This window comes from Bacillus rossius, chromosome 14 (assembly GCF_032445375.1).
Source record: "Bacillus rossius redtenbacheri isolate Brsri chromosome 14, Brsri_v3, whole genome shotgun sequence".
Classification (NCBI taxonomy): Eukaryota; Metazoa; Arthropoda; class Insecta; order Phasmatodea; family Bacillidae; genus Bacillus; species Bacillus rossius.
In genome coordinates this window covers 27781996-27806952 of record NC_086341.1, presented here as the reverse complement: position 1 = coordinate 27806952, position 24957 = coordinate 27781996, and the positions used below count along the sequence as shown (strand labels likewise).

Sequence of the window (24957 nt, the reverse complement as noted above, 5' to 3'; positions counted from 1 at the left end):
TACATTTGTGGTATAATTAACCATATCCTGAATCCACGCATGTTTTCAGAATTACCATAGGAATCATATATAAAAATGTATGCTTCATGTGTAAGACGTGGTACATACTGCACAGAACGTACCACTTGACTCACAGGAAGCATACAGTTCACAGGGCCGAGAGCCAGGCAGGAACAGTTCCGAAGTTGTACAAAGTTTGTCCCTCGCTCATAAATAAACTCCATATTTTACAGTCATTAAGTATTTTTAATAATACTAACCTAACTGAACTAAATTTTCATTTTAATTAACCTAACTTATCCTACCCTCCCTAATCGAAAATAAAGAACTATTACTTATTACAGTGACAGAACCTAACCTAACCTAACCTTTTACTTCGGTAAACTTTGGAACTAATTTCTGTGAACTATAGCAAATATTCTAGAAGACAGTAAAGAAACTCAGGCCTGTTAACCTGGGCATGCTACTACAGTGCTCCAAGCGGCATGAGCTGTAGGCATATGTGCAAAATTCTAATTTGTGTACATTTCAATGGGTGCCTTAGATAGTTTTTTTTTTTCTAAATTCTATAACGAAAAAAAATTTTCTTGTTCAGAAAATAATACTGATATGTATATTTTTTTGTATTATTTCAAAGTTCTGAAATTTTTTATTCTTTGTCGACAAAATTAACTTAATTTTGCATCTTATACGTATGTAACTGAGGGATACGGGCACCACAACTTTTGATAATATAGTGATGACACCTGGCTATCTGACCCCTGTTTGCAAGTGATTAGCTGTCGTGACGAGAGTGCCGGCCAGCCTAAAACTCAGGGAGTGAACGGGTTCTCACCTTGTGGCTTACAGCAGGGGGCCAGGACAACAGCGACCCCTCGAGCTGTTGGCCGCTCGAGACGCCATTTAGTTTGGTCTACGTCGTAACGGCGAACCACTAACTACTCTCTAGCGGCGAAGTGCAGAGCAGCGCTCAGACACGTCTGTCCACGCACCGGTGCACGGTGAGCGGGACGCACGAAATGCGTGAGAGACAGTACGCTGTCCGGGTCCGAATACACTGTCATTAATCACACCAGCCGCCACGCTCAGGTGCGCTCACTGTTCAAAAGCACTTTTTTACACTCATGCTTGGACCAGACGGCTATGGGCAACAGCGGGCCTAGGGACCAGAATAGACACGACCGCTGTTGTCAATAGTACAATATTTAGAATAAATATGTTGGTAATATCCTAGAGCTCTCTAAAAACATAAATGGTAATTTCAGAGAAACGGTTGTTCTGAGATGTGCATTTTTATATTTTATGTCACTAATATAACCTATCCAAACATAACATAAACAGAATTTATCACCTTTGTAAACTTTCCTCAATTTACCTAATACAATATTTGCTGTTAGTTCGCTACGTGCCACAACATGCACTAAGTGGACGGGTCATACCAAGTAAAAGATAGGAAGTTACCAATAGAGCTGTGCCGATTTGAATTGCAGAAGCTGATTTTGCAGCTATTTAGTTGAATCCGCGTTTCTGCCGATTCACGATACACTTGTTTATTTTCAGCTTATATTATTGAAATTTGAAAGTGCCTGTCATTACCTCAAAATCCACCAGTACCTTTTTTACTTTTCGTACTACTTCATACTTTGAACATCATTTCTTTTCTATGTGTGCCAACTGTAAACATCAAACTTAAACATCCTATGTATTACCAATAACGTTATTGAATCTAATATAACATAAATAAATATATCACCAAAACAAAAGAACAGGAACTTGCTTTATTTTGAGCATGGCTACCACTACAAATAACGGAAAATACCAACTGCTTGAACTACAAAGTAAAGTGCCTAGTATCATGATGGAGAAATTTTTTTAATTAACATACGTAAAGTTTTTAAAACTGTTTCCAGTGCAAAACGACCACATGAAATGCATTTCCGTATAAATGTTTGGTACCGTAAAGTGTTGTCTTGTTTTGACCCTGCAGTTATTGAGTGCCTGCTAGTGTCAGTTGGCTATCTGCTGGTAGTGCCTGCCTACCTGTTTTGAGTTCTCTCCTTACAAGTGGTGCCTACCTGCTCTTAGTGCCTACTTATTTCTGGCATCTGCATGCCTTTAGGGATTACAATATCCTTGTACCTGTTTTTATGTCGGGCCCACTTAAAAAGTTCCCAAACTGTTAATAGTCATGTTATAAATTTAAATTTTAAAAAGTTTATCAGTATTTTAAAGATTACTTCAGAAATTTTTGCTTGAAAAACTACAGCTTTTTTTGGTGTGATGTTATAGACACAAAAAAACATGTGTGAACCACATATAAATTTCTAATACACCAATCCCTCACTTAACACGACTAGGTAATGCATTCCGAAAACTGTTCGTGTTATCCAAAATTGCGTATTGTGAAGCATTGGTCTCCATAAATAGCAAGTCTAATTTTCCTAATGTGTTCCAAAATGTGTAGGAAAATATTAGTCATGTAATGTAAATGCGTAGAATAACACTTAATGATAAATATGTCACACCATTTATCTTTATAACCCTACCATCGAATACTTTGTATGACAAATTTGACACCGTATAACGGGAGATGGTTATCATCAATTCGGTGGTTGAATTGCCCGCCCGGGCGTGACCTTCAACTCATGTCGTGTACCTTTCTGCGAACTGTTCAAACCATTCTTTACTAGCAATGACAATGATATTATTGTCTGGATATTTACATTTTCATTTTTCAAAAATTAAAGTGCTTTTCTGTGTATCACTGCTTGGTTCACATCAATTCTGTCAGGCCCGTGATTTTTTTGCGTGCACCATTCATTTAACAACCTTTTCCATGTGAATCATCTGTTCATTTCTGTTCCGGTATCTAATGTCAAATATATTCCCACTAGTACAACCAACAGCATCAGACTTATATAAATGTTTGATAGAGTCCTTATTTCGTATGATTGTGCACACTGTTGACTTGCTTACAACTAAAGTGCGACCAACATAAGTGTGGCCTTCATGACAATTTACACGCCGTAATACTTACAGCTTTGTCTAAAATACTTGAACATGAAGCATTATGCTTTTACTTGGAAGGCATGATTCCACTATAATTCCAACTGCAGGTGCTAATGCACGTACCTTTACCGGCAGACAGATGGGCAGACATTGCTTTGTGTTTGTGCGAGTTCCCTGCCACTGGCTTGACCTAGTTCATCACGGCCCAGTGTGAGGTCGGGAGACAACAGCACGGCACGGCGGCATAAGCGCGGGCGTAAAAACATTTGGTCCTTTACTACTTAACTTGCCATAGCTGATGTTTGTACAACAGCCGATAGTAGTCAGACTTGCGCGTGCATCTCTTCCCTCCTTGTATGGCTAACTGTATGCCACAGTACATCTGTTGTTTACAGAAGTTGAAACAGACTTAATGGCATCATTCCAGACTTTTTTTTTTTGCCTGCAGAGATTTCGCGCTAACTGAATTTTACAGATGTGCTTTTCAAGACTGGGGCAGTATGTATCTTTGTTACATTTCTATGGAAGATGGTGTGAGACTTTTAGAAATGGAGTCAATAAACAAATGGAAAATAGCTATATTTTGCGCAAAACCTTATTGCTCTTGTTTGTTGGTATTTGTTTATAATTTATTAATTTAGAATCAACACCTGCTTGCAGAGGTGGCAGTTTACAATGCAGTCAGACATTTCTGAGAAGCATGAGACATTACAAGAAATGATGAAACAGTATCGAGACTTAGATTTTCAGGAAAACATGTGTCTGCAAAGGACACTTGAAGACATGATTGAACAGCAACTGCAAATGAACAAGGTAAGAATTTGTAAACTTTGTTTCTACATTTTGAAATTTTACCAGACTTTTTTTGTGTCAAGGGGGTTTTTTGGGTTACAAAAGTCACTGAAGTCCGAATATTCGTGTAATTATATTTGTTTATTGCTCATGTGATCTTGGTAAAAATGTTTTTAGATGAACTGAACAAAGTAGCTATGAATATGCCTTTTTTTTTTTGTTTTTATTTTTTTGCACAATGTGATGTCATTTTTAGTATTATTATCTTTCCCAAGTAATTTTGCACATTTATGCAAATTATATAAATAATAATAGGATTCTATTATTCACACAGTACTGCAGCTGGTAAACCACCAGCTAATTAAATGCTAGTATCAGCACATAAAAATATTTTCATAACCTTTTTATAATCACTATAAAAAAGAGCATAAACTTTATACTTTAAAATGTCCTAATTGTTCATATTATGCACTTGAGCATGTAGATATAATTATTAGTCTGGTGGTATTTTATGTATATTTTGTGAAAGAATGCAAAATGTTGAACGTTTGAATATTTTATTTAGTAGAAAGCGAATGTAAACTGTGAGATGATAACAAACACTGAAACTAATTTTAAGATTTTACAACCTATACTATTGTTTATTGGGGAACAAGCACACTATTAAGATGTTTGACTGCAAATGTATAGTGTCTTTGGTCTAGAGTCAAACTAATTCTAAAGTTGGTAGAATCATGAACACTCAAACAAAAGAAAACAGCACTGCAAAACAACCACTCATTTTTCCATGTGTTTTTTGTTAATTTTGTCAATAATCCTTAACATAGTTGTTGGTTCTCTTTTCCTGTTAGACACACTTCAAAAATTGTTATGGTAAGAGGGTTGATATTTTACGGATGAGTAGTCTTTTTTTTTTTTTTGTATATGTAAGTGAATGCCCACTATTTATTATTTTCAATATGATATTTTAATATTAGGTTAGGATTTTTTTTCCTCAAAAATATAATTGCTGAAAATCTCCATTTTCATTCATGTTTCATTCATAAATTAAAACTTACGATGCCTTCTTGGATATTTTTGTAGGAAATTCTTGGTCATAGTAAAAAAGAAATAGTTATCAGTGAGGGATATTAGTAGTTGGTTGAAGATTGCTTGTAAAAAGAGGAAAGGAAAGTGGAATCCCTGTACAGTGCTGGGCTCTGCCACTCGTGCAGGACGTGGAGCGCCTGGACGCCCACCTCGGGGAAGTGGAGCGGGCGCTGCGAGCGGACGCTCCTTGTCCGGAGGAGCCTGCAGCTCTGAGCGAGGACCTCGCGGCGCTCAAGACCTCCATCCTGGAGGCGTTCGGCCAGCAGTCGGAGGCGTACCGGGAGCAGAGCGAGCTCTGTGTCCAGCAGAGCAACCAGTTTGCGTCCCAGATCAGCGGGGCTGTGGCAAACGTGAGTAACCCAACTGCTATTACAGTGAAACCCCGTATTTACGTTAACGGTGTTTACGTTTTCCCGTTATTTACCTCCTTTGTTTTTGGTCCAAATTATTTTCCATAAGGCGGTATATGTCGTTTTCACGCTTGTTACGTCGGAAAAGTTTCTTCATTCCCGTTATTAACGTCTCGTTCAGTGTTTACAAACATCGAAACATGGCCACCATAGAAGAAAGATACATCAAAAGCTGCGTATGTGAATGCGTTTGCGTCATGAACAGTGCAAGTAACCTTGCACAATCCACAATGACTTCTATTTCCACAGATTTCCACTACGAGCGCTGGTAGTATCATTGGCTTTAGCGGTAAATGTATTTGACACATCTTTAACTCTTTGTCGTTATTAATATCTGTGAGAAAATGGAGAAAGTGAAACAACGAAAAACTATCACGGTTGCCGATAAAATTTAAATAATTGCCAAGTTCGACGAATATGTTGGATCATGTGTGGACCTTGCGAAAGAACTTTCAATCCCTTTGAGTACACTTAACACCATCATCAAAAGCCGAGAAACCATCACTGCAAATGCCGCACGATATTGTTTACAAGGTGGTTTGTGGCGAAAGCAAAAGTGTGGATGTGGAGACTGTGGAACATTGGAAGGAAAAGCTACAGGAAAAAATTGCTGTGTTCGACCCGAAAAATGTTTTCAATGCTGACGAAACAGGGTTGTTTTTCAATGTTCTACCAGACAAAACCTTTAGTTTTAAAGGGGAAACGTGTCACGGAGGTAAGCTCAGCAAGCAACGGATTACTGTGTTATTGCTTACCAATGCAGATGGAAGTGAAAATTCCCCCTTTATGTTATTGGCAAAGTGAGGAAACCTCAGTGTTTTAAAAACATCAAGTCACTACCAACAAAGTACGAAGCAAACACCAAAGCCTGGATGACCAGTGTTTTGTTTCAGAGCCAGTTGCATGCATTTGATTCAAAAATGACTTTGTAAAATAGGAAAGTTCTTCTTTTCATAGATCAGTGCTCTGCTCACAAAGCAACGATCCAGCTTCGCAACACTGATATTGTCTTCTTCCCAGCAAACTAGACGAGTGAGCTACAGCCCCTTGACTTGGGTATCATTCAGGCATTCAAGTTTTTGTACCGCAGATACCTAGTTTCAAGGGCAGTAACAATGCTTGATGTTGGAAAAGATCCTTCTTTGATGAAGATAAATCTGCTGACTGCATTGCATTTTAGTGCAAGAGCCTGGAAAGAAGTTCAAACATCAACAATTCAAAACTGCTTTGCAAAAGCTGGATTTGTGTTCCCAGAAAAGGCTTACACTCTCAGTGAAGATGATTACAGTGACATTGAAGATGTTGAAGGACATGAGAGGGTGTTGCAGGAGAAATTATTTCAAGATTACGTGGATTTTGAGTCAGGTGATCACTTCCGAAGTGCAATGTATAGAAGATATTGTAGAAAGCCATTTCATTACTTCTCAACAGGATACTGACGAAGATGATGATAATGCAGACCTGCCAACCCTCCCGCTTTAGGCGGGAGACTCCCGATTTTGTACCCTTTCTCCCGCCCTCCCGATTTGTCATTCAAATCTCCCGATTTTTGGTTCTGTTCCTCTTGAAGTTTCTAATGCAATAAATTTATAGAATTAATATGTTTGTACCATTATTCCGTACAATCGTATAGTAACTACGGTTCGTACCATAACGTGTAGTTATTTTAATAACCTAAATGCCCACAATTGTCGGCTAAAACACTTGGTTAAGCGTACATCTAAGAAAGAAACGTAGTTATTTACGATAATTATGGGAGCTGTTTTGGTACACGTTCGTCATTGGTGTTTATTAGCCAACCAGAAAAAGGTTTCATTTGTTTTCCAAGATGGCGTGTTTTGTCAACATTGTAAACTGTATTTTCGGTGGTATTGGTTTGAAATAAAGACGGAGTGGATTAATAATGAGTTTATGATGCCACTGTTTACATTCGTGCCCAAATTCGCTTCTGTTTGTCAGCCGGCTATGTGTGAATTGTTTGTTCGTTCCCGAACAAATTCGCCTTTGTTCGCGTCTGTGCTCACAGACGAAGTGTAGAGGTAGCATTATAGTACAGTCTTCGAATTTATTCAACGATGTATTCATAAAAATATTATTTTGTGGAAGCAGTTGCGTGATGAGTATTTTGTATGCGTTGTTTAGTTGTAGGCCTACTCCGCAATAGGGTTTTAATAGAAATGGCGCTAAGTAAGCCTACAGTGAAGTATCTTGCTGTGTACAAGAAGACATTTAGTGACGAATTTCCGTGTATTTTGCAATCGAGGAAAGGTGAACATGCTGCATTTTGTTCTTTGTGTCGTTGTGATTTTTCCGTCTCGCATGCCGGAAAGGGCGACATTGTGAAGCCTATAAATACGAAGAAACATGCCGTCAATGCTATGGCATCAAATCAGAAATTAGACGTTTTTCGTGACAAGTCGGAAAGAAGATAGTGTGACAAAAGCAGTGTGTTTGTTAAAGTATTTTATTTTAGAACACAATTTGCCCATTGCTTGTGCTAATCATGCTGGTTTACTCTTAAAAAAAAATTCAAAATTTACAAAATAAACAAAATCCCCCCCCCCCCCCCCCCCACTAAAAAACCTCCCGATTTTGGACTGGCCAAAGTTGGCAGGTATGTTGATGATGAAGAAGTGACAACACCCACTAGTAAAGATGCTCTTGCTGCTCTTCAAACTCTGCGAGACTACATTGGAGTATCTGCTGGTGAAAACTGTGATGGTGTTTTTGATAATTTTTATACTTAAGAGAAGCAGATCATGTGCATGAACACTCAAAGATGCAAGCAAACCAAGATTTCTGATTATTTTACAAAGAAATAGGCCTAAGTTAGGTTTGAAAGTTTTTGCACATAAGCCTACAAAACTTTTTTTATGGTAACATTTTATCATTGCACACATTGCTTCTATGTTGTATTCACGCAATTTTATAAGTTGTAAATTTATTTTTGTTTACATATGCCTAATGAAGGATTTTTTTTAAAGATATTTCGTTCACGGTGTCTTTTTTGATGTCTCTGACTACTGAAGTAAAAGGAGTGCATTAAACCAGGTATGTTACATTTTAAAAATATGTTTCCCTCAATTTACACTTTCCTGGTATTTACACTTTTTGTCTCTGTTCCCCTGAAAAGTGTAAATAAGGGGTTTCACTGTATACAGGCTGTCCATAAAAGAATGTCCCATTTTCAATGGTATAATATAATGGTTTAATTTAGACTATTTGCAACAAATCATGCATCAAATTGAGTATAAACTAGCCTAGGTTGTTTATATACACACACACACACAAATGTTAAGTACGTGCACCTCTAGTTATATGGCACACATCCAACCATAAGTCCACTTCTTACAACACTTTGGTTAACACGCCCGGAGTAATAGCAATAATAGCTTCTTCAATTCTGTATCACAACTCTGACAAATCATTAGTAGGGATGGTGATTTTTCGTTTTCGCGAAATAGATGCGAAAACATGCTAAATTATATTTTTTCCGCTATAAAATGCTAAATCTAGACTTTTCCGAGATAAATGCAAAATCAAGGTAGAAAACGTAGATTCGTCTTCACTCTACACAAGTTATTTACCGATTGTATTTCGTTTCAGTTCAGTATTAAAAGAAACCATCATTTTATGGCGTATTCAGCACAAGTATCTTATTGTCACGTCATTCACAACTATTGTTCTGACGTCAGCCGGGGCTTCGCCCCACGAGCCTGATCATCCTCCGTTCCCTTTCCCACCACCTTTCCTACCCGGCATTTGTGTCGTGACGTACGTAGCCGTGTGCGATTCAAACTGCGCGCCACGAACTACAGCAAGAGGGCGCTTAGCTGCAGTGCGCCACACCCCTAAATATGTTAATTAATATTGTAATCCTTTTTTCTTTCCGCCCCAAAACAGTGTAACGATGGCTATGCATGTATGTGTTTTTAATTAATAACTTCATGATCGTTTGTTATTTTTATAAGTCCAAGCACGAATAAGGACGCTCCCTAGCGGGCGACGGAGGAACTAGCATGAAACTAATTTGAACCCTGTTTTATGTTTATAAGCAATTATTACAGACGATCTGGACATGGAAGTAATCTAATAATTATTGTAAAAGGATTTATGTATTTTATAATAGTAACTCGGGGCACGCTACAGCAAAAGTTGTAACGGTAGTTGTGTTCGGCGCGAAGGACGCCATGTTGCCACCCGCAAGCCATGAGCTCAGCCCAGTCTCCTACAGCCGGCCGAGAGCGGACGTCTCTGCAGACACCCCGAGGACATCACCGTTGGTTCACCGAGTAGTAATTCTGTAACTTAATTTATTCAAATCGCTTTCTTTTCATCCTCGGGGCCTCTCTCGGTCGAAGAGACTGCTTAAGGAATAATTATTCACTCTTCGGAGTTTTTATCTCACCGGTGTATTAAGTAACGGCTTGAGGCGGCCACGTGCGTGGTTCGCCTCCTCACCTAAGCTGATTCGTGCCTCGGGCATTTTACAGTTTTATCAGTGGAGGATCGTGTAAGGACGTGTACCGTGAGTAGAATAAAAGCCAATTAACTGTGTTACGTGTTTTGTGTTCGGGGGGCCACGTGGGTCCCTACCCTGGTCAGCGGCGTGTGGGACGCCCTGAGAGCCCACTGCGGGAATTAGAAGCGTGCCCGACGCTGAGAGCGGGCTTAGGTAGGGACAGGAGCTGCGTATAACATCTGGAGGGCTAATATCTCGCCGCACACGGGCCACGTAACGCCCTAAGTAGAGTCTTTCAGCCGGGTCCACGTGCCCACTCACGTGGTGGCGCCCATTAATTTCCACCGATAATTTCACCACAACACCGGTACGCCCTCAGTTCATAAATATGGAATGAAGAATGGCCATCCATGCCTCGCGATTGTAAAAAATGCAAAGAACAACTAGCTGGAAGATTGTCCGTCATCTTGCAGAGTACAAGTTTTTAGGCCACCATATTGCGACATCTCTGCTTCGCCGCGCTAACAATTGTAAGTCGCATTTTCTGGCTGTGTTTCACGTGAAAGCCACGTTCTTGTGTAGTCTGTGGAAGGTGGTGTGTTTACAAATACGTGCATACTCATGAATGTGTTGTATACTGTTATTTCTCGTGGTAAAAATGGGACGAAATGTCATTTCCTTTCGCGATCGCGTAAATGAATACAACAGTGAACAGTTCTACGAAAGTGATACGAATATTTTAATGTGCAATTTAGGTAATCGCCGTCTGGAGTAGAAAAAAAAGATGTACTTGAAAAGCACATTAAATCTGAGGGACATCAGGCTACAAAAAAAAGATTCACCGAGAAGTCGGATGAAGGAAAAAAGTTGGTAAAACGGCAAGCAACGGTTTCTGGCATGATAGAAAACCAAAAGAAGGCGAAAATTGAAAAAACTAAGAAAAAAATTGAAGAATTGAGTTTTAATAATATTATTAGTGCACTCTACATCAACTGTGGCCATGAACACGGCTAAATAATATTTATTGTAAATTTAAGTATTCAATTTATTGCACTCATAAGTGCTAAAATGTTGTTTGGAAACCTGCCAAGATAGGCTATCTTTGTAGTTGTGCTAGATATTTATTTCTGTGGTTGTTAATAATTAATATGTGTATTATTTAATGCTTTTTAAAAATGTACTTTTCTTCAGTAATGTAAAATGAGAGAATTGGCTAAATCTTGTTTTTAAAAATGCTACAAAATGCTCAATTTCAAATTCAAAATGCTATATTTTATTATTTTAAATGCTATAAATCACGATCTCTAATGATTCATTAGGTAGTGGCAGAAAGGAGACACAAACTTTTATAAATCTCCAAAGAAAAAAAATATTGCATGGCGTTATGTCAGGTGAACGTGGAGGCCAGCGAAAGAGCTCTGTCGTCTAGACCATTTCAACCAATCCAACGATCAGGGACTTGGATGTTCTACCACTCTTGTACAAAGAGATTGTAATGGGGAGGGGCTCCATCCTGTTGCCAAATAAAGTTTGCAGGGTTACCCTTTACTAATTGATGAAAGAGGCATTTTTTTATGCTGCAAGTGAGAAAACAAAAAACCAGTATTTGTGCATGTGCGTATCTAAAACTGTCAGCATTAATCTTTAATTGTGACTGAACCAACACACTACAATGCTTACAGTTGATACTATTAAATTTTGTAACTGGGACTATCTTTTATGGACATATTGTATCATAGTGTGTGAAAGATACGACCGACCTGTAGTAATAGTTAAGGGTAATAGAACTATCTAGTACGGTTTCTGACTTCTTAATACTGGAACTCGGCATCGAATTATCTGCATTTTCATCCTGGGAACACCATCACAGTAGTTCCGCGACTTCGTCCTGGGAACGCCTCTCGGTGGTTCTGGATGGACTCGAACTGATGATTATTCCATAGATTTTCTATTTCTTCGTCCTGGGAACGCCTAAATAATTCTTGTAATCTTCGTAGAAGTTGTCCTTTCTCTTCATCCTGGGAACGCCTGAATACTTCTTGAAATTCTTCGTATAAATTATCTGTTTTCTTCAAACTAGGAACGCTTGAATAATTATTATAATCTTCGTATAAGTTGTCCGTTCTCTTCAAATCAATAAATATTTTCCAATTCTTGTAGAATAAATTTCTCATATTATTTTATACTATTCTTCTAAATAATTAAATTACCATAATTTACAATTTCTTCTGTATCGCAATTATACTTTGAGCTTCTACGATGGTTCGAATATTAATTGTCGTCTTCTTTTCTCCGTCAAACTTCCAAACAAACTTTTTATTTGCGAGAAATAGTTTTTGTTCGACTGTCTTCGTCCAATACCAGAGTGGTTTACAAAATTTAGTTATATAATATTAGTATATTACGCATGAAACTTAAATACATTTCTTATTGGCTTAACAAAATATCTAATTACTTGAGCAAAGAAGTTTAATACTAAAAGATATACCTGCCAAATTATTAACTTATGGTCGTAGAGAAAGAAAGACACGTACACTGAGGTGACAATATAAAATAGAACACATTAATTTTGTTCCTCCATCTTGTTCTATAAAGTTTCCAAGTTCAATCTTTATACCGCTTACAAAATCACCTCCCGCCGCTCACAATACATGGCTTGCTGTTTTATGCATGCCAAGCTGCCCTGCTCTCAGATAAACCCTAAAAACACTTTTTTAAATTTTTTCTCAAAAATGATTACAAAACAAGGAGGGGGGCGTATACGCGGGCGGGGTCTTTACGCGAGCAAATACAGTATTTTATTCCTTAAATTATGAACATTGCATGGGAAAAGCATCTATAAACAAAAAATGTTTTTGAATGGAAAAAAAAAAATAGCCAGTCATCAACAGAAGTAAAAACTTAAAACTTTGTTGTTGATATCATTTCTACGTCAAATGTACATAAAAAATGATTTTAGTATTATATCAGTACAATGTCAGCATGATATAATTTATCCTTACATAATTTTTTAGTCACAACAGATGTAAGTGGTATGTCAAAATTACGCAAAAATGTATTACCTAGCTATGACTTACCAGTGATGTCAGACCTGCGTCATATATTGACGTGGTCAATTTAACTTCACTTACTGCTACTACAGCCATGTCGATAACGCAAACTCACAAGATTTTACCCATCTAAAAAGAGTCCAACACGCACATGATATAGTCGAGTATATACAATGTATTAGTAGTCACCTGTTTACGATGAAAAGTAAAGACAAATTTCGTCATTTTTTTCTTGTTTATTTCTGTGTATTTTTCGTTGATTTTAAAGTGAATTTCAGTATTTTTTTCGTCATTTCTAAAACTTTTTTTTTTTTTTTTTGCGCTTTTCGGCAGTTTTGTTAAGTAATAAGTTTTAAAAATTGAAAATGCACTTTGGAAAAAAAAATGTTTATATATTTTTAATTGGAAATGCTCTGCATATAAAAATATGTTTAGGCTTCAGATTTTGCTAGAAATATTTACTACTGCTATCTAGCTTGATGGTAAAGGCAAGCCATTGCAGCCATTAATTCCATATTTTCTGCTGTGATGCGGGTTCTTTTGTCTGACATAATGTTTCCATAAGATGAGAATCCTCTTTCACAATCCACATTACTATTGGGAATCCACAAAGCCTTTACAGCACACTCAAAAAAAAACACTGAAAATCACACTTCAATGACAACAAAATATTCAAAACATCTACTTCAATCCCACTCTCAGCTTCTTTTTTAACGGTATCTCTGAACAGACTGTACGCTTCAAGATACTAGTTTGAAGCAAGTTGTTCTAAAATGGGCACACACTTAATCAAGCAAGAAATGTAAGTTAAAAAAAAGTATGTTTTGCATTTGGAATATGAGGTTAGGTTAAAGGACTATTTTTTATTTTTTGAGGCTTTCGGGATAGTGCATAATTGAAAATATATCGCATGCAGAAACTTATTTATCGAAAATTGAATGACAGAAAAGAGTGACATATTTTCTAACAGAAGCATAATACCAATACCACCTTCTATAAACTTGTTCATCCAATCTCTTAATTTCGGGTGATCAATTTTTTCCTACGGGATATTCGCGCCCATGAATGCGCGAACAGTAGACAAAACAAATTCTTGTTTGTCAACTTTGGCTTTTTTTGCCCTGGATACCATGTCAGTGAGCGAAACTTGTTTTATTCTTGACGATGGACCGGCTTCATTCATTTCCCGTGCTAACGCCTTATTCTTTTTATGGGTGACGCTCCCATGATTATGCTTCATATGTATCTTTTCTTGCCCACTCGATTCGGACATTACAAAACTTACTCATTAAAATTTTGTTAAATTTGTCAAAAACATAAAATCCCTCATGCGCGAATTCTTTAGCACGGTCGTATACTGTGACAACCATTTTTCACGAACATGAACTTAACCACCAGTAATCAACATACAATTTTACGGTCACAGTTCTTTAATAATCTATACTATAGCACTCAAAAGGAAACCTACTCCAATACACGCGAGAAGCAAGTAAACAGAACATCACTTTCTATTTTCATTTGTTTTGTACCAACGCGACATTGAAACATCGATTGTAACTTCGTAACAACCAATAGTTAGTAGTTACGTAAATATCGATCATTGGTACACAATTCGATATATATCGCAAAAGGTCGACATATATCGCCACAAATCTATACGTTTTGTTACTTTTTCGCAAATAAGCAAATTTTGCAAAAAAGATTCTGATTCGGCGAAAATTTCGTGATTTTGTGCATCGCTATAAACAGGTGACTATGTACTAGTGTATATATGCGTATACATATACACAGGCCGCTGCGATTCGCCAGTCTGGCGCAACATGTCACTAGCATGTCGGTGACGCGAACCCATCAGTTTTGCTCCTACCAAAAATCGCCCAATGCGGCTAAAGAAGTTTTAACTTCAAAAAAAGAACTTAAATCCACAAATAATCAACATTACCTCTCATAAATCAATAACCTGACATTTGAAGAAATTCACAACTTAAATAAACAAAAGAAAAACATAACCTCACCTTAACTACCTACTAAAAAAAAAAAAATCCAATACTCGCAATATTTACCACACAATAACATTAACATTTTCTTGGAAAATAAAATAAAATGAAAAACTTATAACCTTAAAAATAGAATAAATTAAGTTTCATCCTTTAAAAATATAAAAAATCTATGAACTTCAGTCCACAAATAATCAACATTCACTACGTAAATAAATAAACAAAACAAAATCGCTGAATGCGGTCAATTTAACTTCACGTAGTGCTACTACAGCATGTCGGTGACAAAAAACTCACAAGATTTTACCCATGTACACAGGCCGCTGCGCGTCGCCAATCTGGCGCAACACGTCACTAGCATGTCGGTGACGCGAACCCAGAAGTTTTGCCCGTACCAAAAATCGCTCAACGCAGCTAAAGTTTTTATTTCAAAAATTAACATTGGGGTATATGGAAGTGATAAAGGGAATAATTATTTAAACGTTACAAAAGGGAAAATGAATTATGCTGGAATGTCTTAAAGCTAGTTTTACAGTAATACTTTTATCTACAAGTGTAAAGCAAGTTACAAGTTTTTGTATGGTAATTTTTGCAGATTTAAAATAAGTGATTTACAATGCTTATATTTGTGTGATTATAAATAACCTTGTCCAACTTCTCATGTCACAGAAAGAATCTAATTTTTCACCATTATTTGACAATTCTTTGTTTTATTTCCAAAAAACTGTTTTGGTGAAACACTGATGTTATTATCTATGTTTTTATCTCAATATGCTGCTTATTAAATATGCAAAAAAAAATTTAGTTTTGAAAACATGAAACAAGTGTGCTTGCTGAATTTTTCAGAAACTGTTTAGGTTTTCAGAGAAGAGAAAAGTTATTAATATGTACAGGGTGTCTAAAGATCACAAGTGTCTCGGAAAAGTTACGAAATGGAAGGATTATTTACAAAACTCACAGGAAAGAATCCCGAAATAAGCAGTAACTGGCGGGTAGTGTTTTGCCAATTTTTATTTTTTTTTCTATTCCACTTACCGTAAATTAATAGTCTCATGTGGAAATTATCTCTGAAAAGATTTTAGCTTTCTAGTTTGAAAATTGGCACGTTCCTGTGTATAGTATTTTTTTTTGTATTGTGTTTAATTTTGCTCATGTTTAATAATTTCTGTGTGATAAAAAAGTTGTATGAATGTTTAATCAACTAAAATGTTCTGTAATTGGTTCAAGGTTTTATGTTCTTGTGATTTCAGATTGCACCGCACCTTACTGTTGCTATGGAAAACGTGTCGTACCTCGCGTCGGCAACCTCCGACATTGTCAAGAGCAATGATGCCTTGTGGAACGAGTGTACCGAACAGTGTCAGAAAGAGATGGGCAACATTCGTGAGTGCCTTTGCGGGGGTCATCAAGCAAGAATACAGCACACAGAAACTCTCAGCCGTCTTGTGGAAGACAAGGTGTCGGAGTGTACGTCTGTGATAGGTCAGCAAGATGCTGACCTCGTCAGGATGGCAGACTATTTGTATGGCTCCTTGGATTCACAGGTTGACAGGCTGGAAAATAAATGGAGTCGTAAAATTACACTTGAAATTGAACAGACAAAAAATGTTGTGGAGGATTTTGTGTGCAATGGATTGTGCAAAGAGTTCCTAACAGGTTAGTAAATCAGTAAGGATCTGGCCTTAAATTTTTGTATATGTAGTATTTTGATCAAGTTTGATTGTTATGTTGTGTCCTGCAGGGTACTTAAGCTAGCATATGTTATATAATTTTTTATTTGCCTGAACATACTGTTAAACTTTCTCGTGAACAGCGAAAACTTTTTTTTGTGCACTGCATGCTATGCTAATTTGTAGGCCTGTGCGAAGTGGACTTTTTCAGTTCGAATCGAATTCGAAGCGAATATTGTAAATATTCGCGAATTCGAATCGAAGTTCGAATAATTTTTCAAGATGTGTTAAATACTGCTCCCACATGACATACAGCACAATTATTTTCATTCTGTACTGTCACCACCCTTTCCCTTTCCTTTTCCTTTATTCAGAAATGGGCCTGACAAATATCCTGTAGCCTGAATCCCCACCATTGTACATCCTGTTAACAACACCATATCATTGTGCTAACTACTAAATTCACAAAATGGTTTGAGTTAACTAGAATGTATAACAAAATATTCTGTGCTATATATGCTAATTTGTGGACTGTGAAAGTGACTGAAACCGTCTGGAACACATTTTTCTGCTCCCTATTATTTTCTTTAATCACGAATCAACGTACCTAGTAAGGCTACACATTTTTTGTTTATATAACTTTCCAATAACACATTTCTATCAACATCTTATGCACTTTTAGCATTAACAGCGACTCACTTACTAAATAATAAAGAGAACTGCTTGTCTGTTGGAATTTTGTATTTCTTTTTGCATTTATTGCAGCTTGCAACTTTTCCGTCACTCAATTTTGTGAAATAATTCCACACTTCACTGCGAGATCTCTTAGCAGTTTCCTTCGATTCCGTTGCAGGTTTATTTTACAAATATACGTCAGAAAAAATATAAAACGGTGCCACTTTCTACTAAAACAATTAAAGTATAATGTAATTACATTTTTTACCATTCAAATTTTACGGTGCACGCTTATAGAACTCAACCAACGTGGTGAACAAGTAAACAAAAAACGTGACGTCAAGGCATAGAAAAGAAAGGGTATAAATGAGCGCAGTTAATACAGCGAAGACAACTAGAATTTAAAGAAAAACATGCGGCGTATATCTGAAAAACTAAGATACCTATTTCCATTCAAATTATTTCCATGATCATGTTAATACACAACTGTGTGTGGATTGTGCAACTGATTGGCGTAGTTCGGCTAGTTGGCAGCATCTGGCCGCAAAATGGCGGAAATATTGTCGTGGTAAATAAACATTAGAAAACGTAAATTAAATTTTAAGCATAACGTGGTGTTTTTTTAGGTCTTGTGGATGGAAATGCATAAATAAAGATTTTGTAATGAATATCTGCCCTAGTAAAGTCATGGCGTTCATATTTGCTATTGTATCTAATATTTCTGTATGACGGAATCGTACAAGTACGCCGTCGGTATGTTTAACCTCAACGTAAGTATACGAATCCTTAACCAATTTTCCTGAAGTTTTTAGCAAAAATTATGAACATTTTAATAATTGGCTCTACTAAATGGCAAGTTAAAGAAGACTAATTTATATTCGTTTGCCTTCGAAGCTTCGAAAATTTACGAATATTATTTTTTGAACGAATCGAATACGAATCCTAAAAATATTCGCTTCGGATTCGAAAATTTCGAAGCTTCGCACGTCCCTACTAATTTGTAAGGCCAACATAAAATGGTGAATCATTAAATAAAAAAATAAGTTATTTTAGTGCAAAATTTCTGGGGGGAAAAATTTTTCCTTTGAAATATTTATCAGTTTCATCATTTTTAATTTATGTATCTATTGATAAAAATTATTGGGTTATTAGATCAAAATTTATCAAGAACAATAGTTTTAAGTACAACCACGACACCTTAAAATTAAATTAGGCTACTGAGTTTTTGTTACTGCAGATTAAAATTCGCAAGATTATATACATTTATAAACGAAGTAAGAAATTGATCTGAAACACGTGTTTATTTAGTTGAAGATTAATAACACAAATCAATTTCCAACACTATCTTAATAAATCAGTTTACATTTACCTGCTACAAACTAGTGTCCCCCAAAGAAGTGTGTTTATCACTCGTTATATTGCTGTACATTCTAAAGGCACTTTCTCTGTCAATGTTGGCCAATCATTGGAAGCCAGAGACACTGCTGGAGAATTCTGGAAAGTTATTCTTCATTGGCAGCAAAACTCGTATGTTAACTTCCCCATTGTCAGACTTCATAACTGCTTGTTTTGTTACGGAACTCTCCAAAAACAGTTGAAATGTCAGATCTCGAAGTAAAGGGACAGCTTGGACTCGATTCTATAAACTGACAGCTTCACGAAACTGACCTGTTCAAGAAACTAATGTTCTTTCAGAATAATATTCCAGGATCCCCTCCCATCAAAAACTACAGTTTTAGAAAATATTTTTGGCCATTCACAACACGTTTCGCTCCTGTTACAGCTTTTAGACACGCAACAGAATTCAACAGTTTATCTCCAGCAAAAATCCTTTCACTGAAAGTTTGAACTCTGTCTTCAAATCAGAGTGTTTCACCAATTTGTGCATTGAAGAATATGAGGACCCTTTCATACATTCTAAAAATTCATAAATTTTTTAGCAGTACTCTACCACAAATTTCACCTTGCATTGCAAAACTAGTACCTCATCTTTACTCAATTTCTGAATTACTCTGTAGCATCACCATCATCAAATCTTGCTGTCTAAAATATTCAACAAGATGAACTAAGTACTTATCAAGGTAGGAAACTGAAGTGAACCATGATTTCCAGGTGATAGGAACAGCTTTAGTTCAACAGAAGATTTTTTGAGGAAATCCAAATCCTCTTCCTAGTATTGAGGAATGAGGAATGGCATATGTATTTGCCTTCACTATACATTTGTTTCGCATGGTTGGTTCTGTAGACCAGAAATTCCCCACTAAATTTAGTTTGTGTGTCCAGCATTGAATGTACATGTCCTCACACACTTAACACTTCAACAATTTTGTGCACATGTTCATATAGTTTGCAGAATCTGATACAAATGCGCTAACATTTTTATGCTCACGTCATATTTCATTAATGTATCCACTACTGTTTGCAAACATTGTCGAATTAGCATTACTCATAACTTTTACTCCAGCAACCAGTAGTTTGCAGTCACCACTAGCCAAGAGAACTTTAAACAAAACAAGAAAGACATATTCTCCTTTTTGATTAGTAGTCTTATCACATAGTTTGTCCTTAACTGCTTGTTTTACTTTCTTTTCCTGTTCCATAATCAGAGACTGCAGTAAAGAAGTGCGTAATGTGTGTGCATGAGGACCTTATTTTTCCTAAACATTTTGGTACCACTAATGCGATGTTTTATATTTCATTGTAACTACCACCACCATCTACAATTTGTCTGCTAGTGGCTGAAATGCAGACATTTACTGTCACTCGTTACTCTATAGGCACGGCATAAAACCAAAAGTGAAGATGACATGCGCATTACTGCTTTCTATTGTAAACAACATTTTGTACATGTCTTAGAATGATTTTAACATATTTTTTTGCAGAAAAAAAAATAATTTTGTGTAAATATCATGATTCAGTTGTATTTTGAAAAACATCACAGATTTTGCACATCACAGCAAATTTCATAAAAATTAAATACAGTATATAAACTTCTAATCACTACCAAGTAAGGTCACATCATGTGCAAGTGATTTTTTTTATATTTCGTTATTTCTTCATTAACAAACTGACTACCCCTACCAATTAGCTATCAAGTTGCTAAATTTCATCAGTAGTAGTTCTCCACTTCTAAGCTATCATGTTAACATTCAACTGGAACTCATTGTTTTAATACACAATATTTCAGTATTAAACACAAATTTAAAGATGTAATTTATGTCTTGGAGCATAAAGCTGTCGTAGGGGGGGGGGGGGGGTTCGGATGGACGAAAAGGAGTAATTTAAGCGCCACCACGTGGAAGGGCACGTGGACCCGGCTTCGAACTCTCGGCTCAGGGCCATGACGTGACCCGTGTGAGGCTAGGCTAATCTCTCCCTTCGTGCGTCGTGTTCGTGGGCTCTTGAGGCGTCCCACACGCATCGGAACTCAGGGAATTATACACGTGACCACTGAACCACACATTCTGAGCTAGTGATTTTATTACCAGCGAACTTGCACAGGCGAATTACTATAAGGCACGTTGCAAAAATGGTAAAAGAGTTTTACGTAAAGTACTAAAAAACACAGTTGCAGGTGATAACCAGTTTATAGGCTAACCAGGTCACCGCGTGGCCTGGCCTCGAGAGTCAATCACGTATTACGCGTACGAAATATCCGTAAACGGAAAACAAATATTTAGGCAAAAGAGTCTACCACCTGGAGCAGGCCTCGAAGAAGTTAGAAGGTTTTAGATTCATTTAAAGATGCGACAGAAACTAATGGATCAGTGAACAAAAGATATGAAGTCGACGAGGTGCGCGGGCCACTCCTACTCCAGGCGGCGAACGGAAACAGACTGACGAGACCAGAGCATCATGGACGCCGGGAAGGGTTAAGTTACCTCTTTGTTACCGGGCAGCCGTCCGGTAACATACTTAATCAAACAAATATTATTTAAAAAACAAACATAATTTAAGTACACTTATTTATAATTAACAACCTTTAGTTATGGTGTTATTTCTTATTAAAGTTTAAAAACTATTGGCGGGTAGTTCTGCGGATGCCCACATGGGGCGCTGCGCCGTCCTTACTTACTAAAACTTGAGGCGTGACAATTAGGGATATTTTATTACATAAAAAGGTTTATACATTATGTTTATTTTAATAAAAGAAAGGGGTCGTCGCACCGACTCTAGCACCGCCTCTTGCCGGGCGCCCAACACACACACACGCACGGGGCGGGAGGTTTAAATAGAGGGTGGTGGTGGGAGAAGACGGGGGGTCAGTTGCTGCGGCGTGACGTGGCACATCGGGCTAAGGGAGGGCGTAGCCCGGTCGACGTCAAAGCATTAGTCACCTCAGCCCAGTTTTCTGCTAATTTAGATTTATCTAAATGTTGTGGATCATTAAACACAAAAATTTCAAAATTATAATTTACCTACTAGTTGAACAAACAAAATGGTAACAGTTTTGTACACTGGAAAAACCTACAATTTGACAGCCATTGCCTTTTCTTAACAAGGTTGCTTGAAACACAGCATATGTCAGTTTGTTCAAATGGGCAAATACCCAAAGCTGTCTTTGACAAAGGATTATTCTTAGGTCTGTAAGGCCAGTTTCATAATTTGAGGCAAGTGAAAGTATTACATACTCTATTTGATTAGCCTGTAAAATTTTTGGTGTGATTGGTTTTGCCAGAATTTTTAATGAGATTTTTTGAACACAGGGGAAACGCCGGAGAGGAAAGAATTCCAGTATCCTCGCAACATGATGCCGCTCTCCCCGGATGAACACATTTTGGAAAGATTCCGTGCTTCGGAGGACTACAATCCTTCAGATGCGGCCGTAGAGGCAGAGATCGTCAACTCCAGCCTCACAGTAAGTCACCATGCACCAGTCTTCTGTGTACACACTTGGATTTCCAGGAATGCATTGTTTAGTTCTTTCTATTGCCAATTTTGCAGTGGAATTTTTATTTTAAAGCCCTCACTTTAAAGTTTGTGTATTCAGATCCGTCCAAGAGGTTTTGCGTTTAGTGACAGTTAAGTGTATGTACCGTGCACAGGTGTGAAAATTGTACTGGTGGCGCTGCATGGTGTTTCACCTGCTAACTACTTGCAGAACTGTCGTGACCCACCTCTCTCACACTGAGCACGCTGATATATTTTCTCTAATCATATGTGATATAGAAATTACATACGGTTTCGTACTGATTAAATGTATCATTAGTGGGAATGGATTATTGAAAGGAAAAATAATATATGTATTAGTGGTCTTTTGAACAATGTCAAAGAAGTGGAGTAAAACTACTTTTCTCTATTAAAAGCAGAAGTTATTCGGCAAATGTCTTTTACACTTTCACCCTATCAAGCATCTCAAGAGATAATTTATTATAAGAGTAATTTATCTTCCTCTGTGTCTTCTTCAGTATTTTTTTTTAATTTATTGTTTATAAATTATGTTGTTTTCATAAATTGATGGCAAAAGAAATATTATTAGTAGAAAATGCCCTTGCCCCAAATATTAGAGTGATCTTCCACTTCGGCTCAAACTTAGCTTTTCATCTTAATTCAAAATAAGAAGAAAAAAAATGTTTTTGCACAGCCTATGAATTTATACAGTGTAATGAATTTAAAAAAGGGAGAGAGAAATTCTACTTTATTTATTTTCTACGACAACATTGCCAGGCGTTCATTTTTATCTTGTTTCATTGAATCTAACAGGTTTAAGTATCCAATAAGGCTGAAAAGATTGTCGGAGGTAGGTTAACCAGATGATGTTTGTTGATTCAACAATATGACATTGAAATATCACACATTAAGGGAAGTGAAAATGTTGTGGCTGACAATCTTAGTTGGAATTCCAGACTTATCCACAGGTTTATCACAAAATGGTCACACTAGAGAATTCTTAATAGCGAATGTTTTTACAGACCTTTGGAAAGATAGTTCGGTATTTTAAAATATTTCAAAAGAAAACCCGAAATTACAAGTTGAAGATTAATTTTGTCAAAAATTGATAAACAGATTCAAAAAACTTGAAAATCACACATCCTAGTCATAGTAAGTATAACATTTCAGAGCAAGGTATCGTATTCTATCCAGGAAAAACCAAAAATAGGTTTGATGACCTATGGAAAATGATTATACCAAATCAATTGATTAATAAAATGATTTGTGAAACTCATGAAATCTGAGAACATAATAGGGTCAAAGAAATTGACATTAATTAGGCAAGACCTTACATGCAGAAAACTGTGGCTGTCATAAAATCATCATGTGATATATGTCAAAAGGCCAAACATTCACAATGAAATTTGATAAGTGAATTACAACCTACTCTACCACAGAAACTGTTGGAGTTAGTATCCGTAGACCGTTTTGGACCACTACCCACATCAAAGCAGGTGTTAAATACATGTTTGTCATAATGGACGTGTTCTCCAAGTACACAAAATTATATCTTAGTCAAACAGTTTATAGATATAGTTGGACGCCCAATCATGGTACTTTCAGATTGAAGAACACAACTAAAAGTAGACCTATAGAAAAATAACACAGGCTCAATATGCTTCTAAAACTTATCAAAAAATAAAGTGACATGATTTAAAGTTGTCTTTCAGCATTCAAAACAAAATTTCCTTTGTTCTGCCCACTTGCCTTCAAGGCCACAAGACTGGTACTTTACACTGTCTCTCTCATTCGTCCACCGCTGGCTGGCCAAGTTTTTCCGTCTCTCTAACCTTTAGCACTTTCACTCCAGTCAACTACATTTTTCCTACCCACAGATTTTCAAGCCAAACGACCCAATGACAATAACAATTCCATTATTCTGAAGAGTTGGGTTTTTGCAAGATAAAGAGTCATTTCATTATATCATGGATATAACTATCTATTCACTTTTATTAAATAAGTATTAAAAATAGATTCCCCGAAAACATTTTTTGTAAGTGGAACTATTTTTTTATATAATTTTTAGTCTTATATTTATATAAATTAACGTATCACTTGGTTTGTTATGTATGTCCTTAACTAAAGAAATGTACCTATATTTTACTCTTGAATTCCTCCAATTTCACAAAGGATTTGATGTCTGTCACACAAAAATTTTAAAACTTGCTACTCAAGAAATTTCTGGGTCTCTAACTACAGTAGAATCCCCCTGGAACGACCCCTCACGGTTCCCGAAAAAACGGTCGTACTTACGGAAGGGTCGTTCCAGAGAACTTGGGCAATTTTTGGCCAAATTCCCCCCCCCCCCCCCCCCCCCCCCTCCCGGCCGTTTCACGGAAAGAACCGTCCTTTATTTGGGCAGCTTTAAAATAACATCGTGCTAACGTTATGTAACGTGAAGAGAGTAGACTTCGGAATGTTGTATTGCTGCGCTATCTTAGTCTTGGAAATTGTTTTATCCACTTGCTGGATGATCTCATATTTTTTCATTAGCTTGGCACTCATTTTCACAAATGCGAAACGAAAATCCCAAAAAAAAAAAAATCAAAATCCGTGTAAAACTGCGTGTGTCGTCAACGATCGTTCATAGAATCAAGCCAATAATTTTACCAAATCAAAATCCAAAAACAAATGCGTGTGTCGTCAACAATATACAAAATTCACAAAATCAAACCACTAACCAAATCGGCGTCCAAGAAACAAAGCGTAATAAGTCGTCAACAATAATAAAAACCAAGAAATATCCGAATCAACAAGCAAAAGAAGCGTATCCACCAGCGCGCAAGATCACACTAACAAGCCACAAGACAAACACACACAAGGGATCGAGACGGCAACAGAAATGCGCATGCGCATTACTGTTTACCGTTA

The 24957-nt window shown here is 36.8% G+C and overlaps 1 protein-coding gene across 1 annotated transcript in view; it reads left to right on the top strand.

The window, feature by feature from the left end:
* Positions 1-24957, top strand: part of LOC134538748 (kinesin-like protein KIF11-B) — a 194636-nt gene that overhangs the window by 147344 nt on the left and 22335 nt on the right. The window contains exons 13-16 of the mRNA XM_063380224.1: positions 3670-3822; positions 5016-5240; positions 16060-16465; positions 21861-22012. Of these exons, the coding sequence (XP_063236294.1) occupies positions 3670-3822; positions 5016-5240; positions 16060-16465; positions 21861-22012 (936 nt within the window). The remainder of the gene's footprint in view (positions 1-3669; positions 3823-5015; positions 5241-16059; positions 16466-21860; positions 22013-24957) is intronic.